Source organism: Miscanthus floridulus, unplaced genomic scaffold (assembly GCF_019320115.1).
Source record: "Miscanthus floridulus cultivar M001 unplaced genomic scaffold, ASM1932011v1 fs_712_1_2, whole genome shotgun sequence".
In the NCBI taxonomy this organism is placed as follows: Eukaryota; Viridiplantae; Streptophyta; class Magnoliopsida; order Poales; family Poaceae; genus Miscanthus; species Miscanthus floridulus.
This window is the reverse complement of record NW_027097147.1, coordinates 1-7,328: the sequence shown is the minus strand read 5'-3', so window position 1 is coordinate 7,328 and position 7,328 is coordinate 1. Positions and strand designations below refer to the sequence as shown.

The 7,328-nt window shown below is 50.0% G+C and overlaps 1 protein-coding gene across 1 annotated transcript in view; it reads right to left on the bottom strand.

Annotated features, from left to right (window-relative positions):
* LOC136532790 (L-type lectin-domain containing receptor kinase IX.1-like) overlaps nt 1-5,455 on the bottom strand; it is a 23,323-nt gene extending 17,868 nt beyond the window's left edge. Inside the window, exons 1-5 of the mRNA XM_066525378.1 lie at nt 5,434-5,455; nt 5,218-5,309; nt 4,431-5,152; nt 3,983-4,162; nt 28-490 (exon numbers count right to left, since the gene is read on the bottom strand). Coding sequence (XP_066381475.1) covers nt 28-490; nt 3,983-4,162; nt 4,431-5,152; nt 5,218-5,309; nt 5,434-5,455 — 1,479 coding nt within the window. The remainder of the gene's footprint in view (nt 1-27; nt 491-3,982; nt 4,163-4,430; nt 5,153-5,217; nt 5,310-5,433) is intronic.
* Between the last annotated feature and the right edge of the window lie 1,873 nt (nt 5,456-7,328).

Genomic DNA, 7,328 nt, shown 5'->3' with positions numbered 1-7,328 from the left:
CGGCGAGCCCGTGCTCGTGTAGCTCACCGACTTGATGGAGTTGACGTCGATGCCAACGTGCTGGCTGCTGCCGTCCCATTCGTTCTGGACTGTATCAAACTCGACGGCGACGACCCGACTATCACCCGTCACCGGCGTCACGTCTATGGCGCTGCCACTATTTCTGAGAGGGAAAAGGCTCAATAACCCGGCACCGTATGTGCCTCTCAGGACACTGTCCCGCGTGTAACACGCGAGGAAGAAGGCCATCCCGTCGCCGCCGCACGAGCTGTCCCTGATCTGCATGATCTCAAAGGAGAAGGTGGTGGTGAAGCTTGCTACCTCACCGGTGACGGCGTTCCAGAGAGGCACTGCCGTCGCATACCACACCACGCCTCGGCTATAGCTGCTAGGTTTTGTCAGCTCGATCATGGTGGTGTTGCGGAAGGCAACGTCGCCGCTGCACACGAGGTCACCACCACACGGGTCTCCTGTCTTGGAAAAGTCGAGGCTGAATGAAAGTGAGGAAGCACAAGGGAAATGTACGCAAATCATCAAGCAGTAGAGGCACAGGAAAGCGAGACACGAGCTCACGGCAGCCATCGTGTTGGGAACTTCTTTCCCGCTTATATTGTGTGGTTAGAGAAAAAAACTGAAAGAAACGGACCAAATGATACTCCACTGTCCACTACACAAAGGACAAAGACTCGCCGGGTGTAAAGATTAAACACACCCGGCACTGAAGGAAACAGCAGAAAGAGAGTAAGCTCCAGTACTTGGCACCCCAACTTAATAAGAACCGAAGATTAAACACTACTAACTTTGTGTGTTGGAGCTACTTGGCACTACTAATTTTGTGTTGGAGCTTGACAGGAATAATGGGTGGCTACAAGAAGTTCCAGTGAAACAATACCACCGCTAGATGGCTAGCTATGCCTTTTATTGTCCGTGAAGCCAACTCCGTAAGTCAAGGTCGTCTCCAACTGTGTTTTTGTTAATTGAGAAATGAAATTTCGAGCTGCGTGCTGTCCTCTTGGTTGTCACCATCATATTCATATATTCTATATATAGTTGTGGTTGCTTCCTTCCTGGCAATAACGTTGTCAACTGGCGATGCACAAGTGACCCTGGCACTGGATTAGTAAGGTTAACAAAGACGGTCAAAGGAGATTAAAGGAGTCAAGCATCTCACCTCCTCCACGTGACCCTTGGTTGGATCAAGGCAGGACGACCCTCCTCTTCACCTTAGACATTGTCAGGGCCGTGTGCGGCAATGTCTTGGCGGGTGTGAGGTCACCTTTTTCGGGTTTGCGTGCGCTGGAGACAGAGAGGAGGCAGAGGAGGGAGCCAACGGGAGGAAGAGAAGGTGGCAGTGGGAGGCATGGAGGAGACTCCAAGTCCAAAGACGACGATGACGATGGGAACTGACCCGAGCACAGTGCCCATCGCGCGCGTCGTCTGTTTCGTTTGCAGTTTCCACACGCCATCGCCCAATCACCGTCGCCGGTGGAAAATCATCGAGATGGTCGGGTCGATGCTTTCCCACGTGGCGTGTTCAGTGTGCTGATTGGGAGGTAAATGGCGTGTGGAACGGGCAGCAGCATGGAAAATTTCCGCTGATCTTGTCCTTGTTCGATTAAGGTTAGTTAAGGTTAAGGGCCTGTTTCCTTTGCTCCTAGGCAGATTTGCCGGCGCACACGGAGCGTTCCCAAGTTGAGATCGGTGTCAAACACGGGACTCGCTAGCGCCCGAGCGTTCGGATGGACAGCGCGTCCAGACGCATGCCTGCAGTCGTTTCCCGTGAGGTTTCACGTATCCACGTGGGGTTTCGCGCCGCTTTGAACGTTACCAGCATCGAGAAAGAGGGGGAGGGGGCAGCGGATGTCCAACCGGCGTCGGGAGGGGGATTAGACACCGAGACGAGGCAACAAAAAAAACGAGAAAATGAGATACAACACCCAATATATTTTTAAAACATCCAATGCAACAATTGCAACATATGTCTGAAGGCAGATGAAACACTTGAAACATGTATCTGAAACACTTGCAAAAACACATGAAAAACACTTAAAAACTATTGTAAAACATATACAACATTCAGATAAAATATTTACAACATATGCAACATCCGAATAAACACACTTATAACATACATCTGGAAAAAATACAGATGAAACATTGGGAATAGAAGCTTGCAATATACGTGTACAACTGTTGCAACATATGCAACATCCCGATCTACTTTTGTAACATCCGTATTGCAACGTACCTCTGAAACACTTGAACTAGAGTTACATGCTACATGCGAGTCCACTCTCACAAGTATTCATCTGCCAGCTCATGCTCAACTTAGGCCTGATAATGGATTGTAATCCAATCCTAGCCCCACTTCAGCCTTTAATATTTAAGGAATGACCCTAATCCTGTTCAATCCATTGGTCACTAGCTAAATCCAATCCAACTTCAGATTTGTAAAGGTAATCCTGCTCCAATCATAATTATATTGAGATGCATGGGCTGAATATGGACCTCAATTTGTGGGCTTCCTGTTAGTAGAGGAGCACAGTAAAGCAAGTGGGAGTTAAGTCCATGGGCTGCGACGCACACTAGCTAGGCATCTGCAGTGTTGAGCATTAAAATAAAAAGAAAGTAACACAAACGACAAACGAGCACGGCCTGTGTGCAGCAGCAGCCGAAAAGTGTGTTAAATTGAAAAGGAAACGGCAACAAGAAAATAAGGGATAAACAGTTGACAGTTTAAGTGATAAAAGTACAACTCCAAACACATTATACCTCTCCAAATAAGTCTCCAAACAAGTCATGAAAACATGCAATAATTCGTATTTTTTTCTCAAGTAGAAAATTGGACTCAATATACCAAGTATAGTCCAAACAAGTCAACCGAAGCATCACTCAGACTTTATTGATCAGGAATTCAGCATTTTTTTCTAGGCAAATTTTGCTGCAGGACATCCAACTTCAATGGAATTGGTCAATTCACACCGTCAACATCGAAATATGCCCAATACCATTATAAAAACGTGTATATTTAATATAACGCCCTGCCCTGATTATTTTATTCATTCTAAGATTTCAAGAGAGAAGGTGGGGGGAAACGTCTTTTCTACCCTTGTTTTCAACCTATGGCCATGACCACCATCGTCCTCCCCCTCCGCCTTCAGCTCCTACTCAGGGCATGTCGATGCGGCTGAGCATAGATCCGCCCATGTCGGCAGCGCTGCTGTCAATCTGGAAGTGCAGCATGGTAGCACGTGGTGTCAGCGTCTAACCAAAGTTATGGCACTACGCGGCTGTTGAGGCGCAGCTTGTGACTGATGTCCACATAGCCCGAGAGCGGGAGGCTGGACAGCAAGCGCAACACAAATCCCTAGTCACGTCGATGGGATTGGAGTGCCCGTCGCGTCCTTCCCGATAAGGCCTTGTTTGGATACGCATGTATTCATCTCAATCCACATGTGTTGAAATGGATTCAAGTGGAATTAAACTAAATTTCATTTCATTCCACTCCAACACATGTGGATAATGATGATGGATACACATACATCCAAACAAGGCCTAACACATATAGGGTTTGGTCGCTAGCCACCGGACGGGGAGGCGATGGAGATGACAGCGGCGGCGACGAGCATCCCGATGAAGGTGAAGAACGGGCGGTGCTCGACTACGGTGTAGCTGGCTGCGGCTCCCTGAGTACGGTACTTTCGTTGTGGGGATTCACCTTGATGCCTCCCATACCCCGTCCTCTGCTACACAATGCCCCCTGCCATCAGCAGCAAGTCACATGTCGTCAGTAGCAAGTTAACTGCACTAGCCCGGTGCCTAGCGTCAATTGAAAGAACGCGTGGAGAAGCATGGGAGGTGGGAGCGAAAAATACTGTTCGTTGGCTGAAAAAGTACGACTTATAAGTCAAACCAGCTCAAACGAACAGGGTGCGTGTTGACGAACTCTAGGTCTATGTACCCCATGGTGCCCTTGACCTACGTAGTCTGCGGGCCGGTGCCGTGGTCACCGAGGCGAGCCAGCCCGAAGTCTCCTAGCTTTGTGTTGTAGGAGGAGTTGAGCATTATGTTGCTCGGCTTGATATCGCCGTGCACCACACATTGCTCCCACTCTCGGTGGAGGTAGCGCAGTGCTGATTCTAATCCCACAATGATCTTGTACCTGTTAATGATGAGTACAAAAAATTAACAGGTTAATTAACGCCCTGTTCGTTTGGTCGTAAACGATCGTAAATTTCTAGCCAGAACAATATTTTTCTCTCACACCAAACCAGCCAACAGTAATAATCCATAATCGTATACGATCGTTTCAGCCCCAGCCGAACAGGCTGCAAGTTTTCCTTTCAAGCAAATTTAAGCCACAACTGAACTGAACGGAGAAATGTTACAATAATATAAAGGAAACTAGATTATTCATCGTATATGCGTACCTCTCGGCCCAAGTTAACAGCCTCTGCCTCTCTGGGTGGTCATAGATGTGTTTATCTAGGCTGCCTTCTGGCACGTTGCTCGTCTGACTCACTGTCGGTGGCTGCGTTTGCATTTCTTCTGCCCCTTCGCCATGCCCATAGCCATAGGAGGAGACCCACCATTGCACAGACAGAAACAGCAAGAACAGGAACCAGTACCTTGTGCCCGGCAAGACTGACTTCAGGTCAACGGTACTGTTGACGTAGTATGCTGTACCGTCGATTTCCAGATCGACGGCTAACAGCTTCGTCTTGTTGTCGTATCTGACGGTGGCGGTCATCCTGAGGTTGGCGGTGAGGTTCTTGTTGCCGTAGTCCATGCCCGTGTACGTGGACGCCACCGAGCTGATGGAGTTGACGTCGATGCCGACGTGCTGGGGGCTGGTGTCCCATGTGTTCGGGAGCGTGTCGAACTCGACGGCGACCACCCGATCGTCACCCGTGGCGTTGAAATGGCTGCTATCGTTGAAGAGGCCGAGGTTCCCGCCGCCGCCACCGGTGTTGTTCAGGACGCCGCCGTCGTCGTCCGAGTAACGTGCGAGGAAGAAGGCCATCCCGCCGCCGGTGTTGAAGCTCCCGTCGGGGTTCTTGTAGTCCCTGTCCGGCGTGATCAGAAAGGAGAAGACGCTGCTGAATCTTGCCAGCTCGCCCGTGGCCGCGTCCCAGAGCGGCACCGGGTTAGCCTACCACACCCGACCTTGGCTGGCGTTCCTTTCGCGAGAGCGGTCGTTCTTGGTGAGCTCGTCACGGAGTTTGCGAAGTAGGTGTCGCCAACGCACTTGAGCGCCTTGTCGCAGGGGTTCACCTCGCCGGGGCTGGAAAAGTTGAAGTCCAAGGAAACTGCGGAGGCACAAGGTACTACGTGGATGCAAAGCACAAAAAAACTGAAGAGGCGGCAGAGGAAAGCGGGTGCTCGCGGTGTGCCACACTGCTGCTTGACTTGTTTTTTTTTTTTAAGAGCTACCGGCAAGAGTTTTGCCGGGCATGTATCGATAAAGGAGAAGGTTACAGAGACATAACATTACAAACCCACGCAACGACAACTACCAAAGAAATCTAAGCAATGACGACGAAGGAAGTGAGGGCCGCTTGACTTGAGTCAAATAAGTCTTCTGTTTTGGATTTTTCCCGTTGTTCACACACCTTAGCGTGTTGGTTGGTTTTCGAAACTGTTTCTTCCTTGACGTACGTTGCGGGCAAACACGGAAGTGGGAGGACCTACAATTCCGAGTTCATCTTTAATTTCAGGGTAAATAAGCTCAACATCTGAGAATTAATAAATAAGCTCAATCAAGAAATCGTGACGTCTTTGAAGACCGGCGACTTGACCCGCCAAGTTCATCGTCCCTAAAGACCGCCGTCACAGTTGGCTTGTTTCGTTGCTACTGTACTAATTAGCGCCTGGTGTCCGGACATCCCACGGCTGCTCTGTTCCCCTTGGGGCCAGCAACGAGTCGACGACGTAGAGGATGGGTGGGCCGAGCACGATAGTAGTGCGCAGAAGACAGGAGCACGTGCGTTTTAGGACGGAGCGTCCGGGCACGGATCTCGTGCGGCACAGTTCAGCTCACAGGCGACACAGTTCAGCTGGGCAATGATGTGCAGAGAGCAGGAGGGTATGAGGCGATAGCGTAGAGAACGGGAGGGGGAGGCCAGCAGCGGCGCGACAAAAGGGCAGGGTGGGAGCGCAACGATGACACGAAGGACGGGTGGGGGCGGTGCGGCGCATAGAGGATGTTGGCTTCTGCACATATGCCCTTGGGACCCACTGCTGCAACATCGACAATGTACTAATGAAACATGCTAGGATTACTATCGAAACATGTATAATATCGTTGCTGCAAGATCGGCGATGTACTACTGAAACATGCGCAGATTACTGTCGAAATATTATGTTGCAACATCCGTAAACACAACACCTGCAACATGCACCTGAAGAACCTGCAAAATGCTCTCGAAACACTTGAAACAATTAAAACATAGGCTTGTAACATAGGCTTTCAGAGCAACATCTCCTTGCAACACAACATATGCAACATACGCTCAAAAACACCTGAAACATTCGAAATATAGGCTTGCAACATAGGCTTTTCAGAGCAACATCATCTTTTGCTTGGGTGAACGGAGGCTCATCGGCACGGAGAGCTCGACGGCAGTGCGTGGAGCTCGCCAGTGGCACGGATCTCAACAGCGTGGAGCTCACCGGCAACACGGATCTTGACAGTGTGGAGCTTACCGGCAACGCGGAGCTCGGCAGCACGCAGAAGGCGACGCTGCATGAGTCACATGGCGCTGGGCGACAGCACGCAGAGGGTAGGGTGGGACGCGACGACACAGAGGATGGGTGGGGGTGGAGGCGGCGGCACACAGAGGGTGGGGTAGGACGCGGCAACAACGCATAAAAAATAGGACGGTCGGGGGCTCCCGCAGCGGCGCTCAGACGACATGCATATTTCGGAACGGAGCATCAGTCCGGACGCTCGGGCCGTATCATCAGTAGTGTTCGGCTGTTTGTTTTTTTTTCAGCAGTAGCGGGTGTACTTGCCACTCTTTTCTACTTTGGCCATCTCACTGGTGCAGCAGCTGCACAGTCGAACACTCGAATTATCGATTATATTATCGGATTAACAACACATTTCCACCAATTCTTAGGAAAATTACGGCTGCCACAAAAAAGTGGCGACTATGCCGGGCCTCACACTTTTATGTATCGGAATAAGACGACGACTCTATGATACGAGAAGGGCATGTGACTTAATTAAAAGAAGTTTGGTGTGACGTAGTTATGAGTTGAATAAAAGGTATGTCTTGGAAATTATGATGTACAGTATCAAACCTGTGGAGTGGTAACGAGTTTTT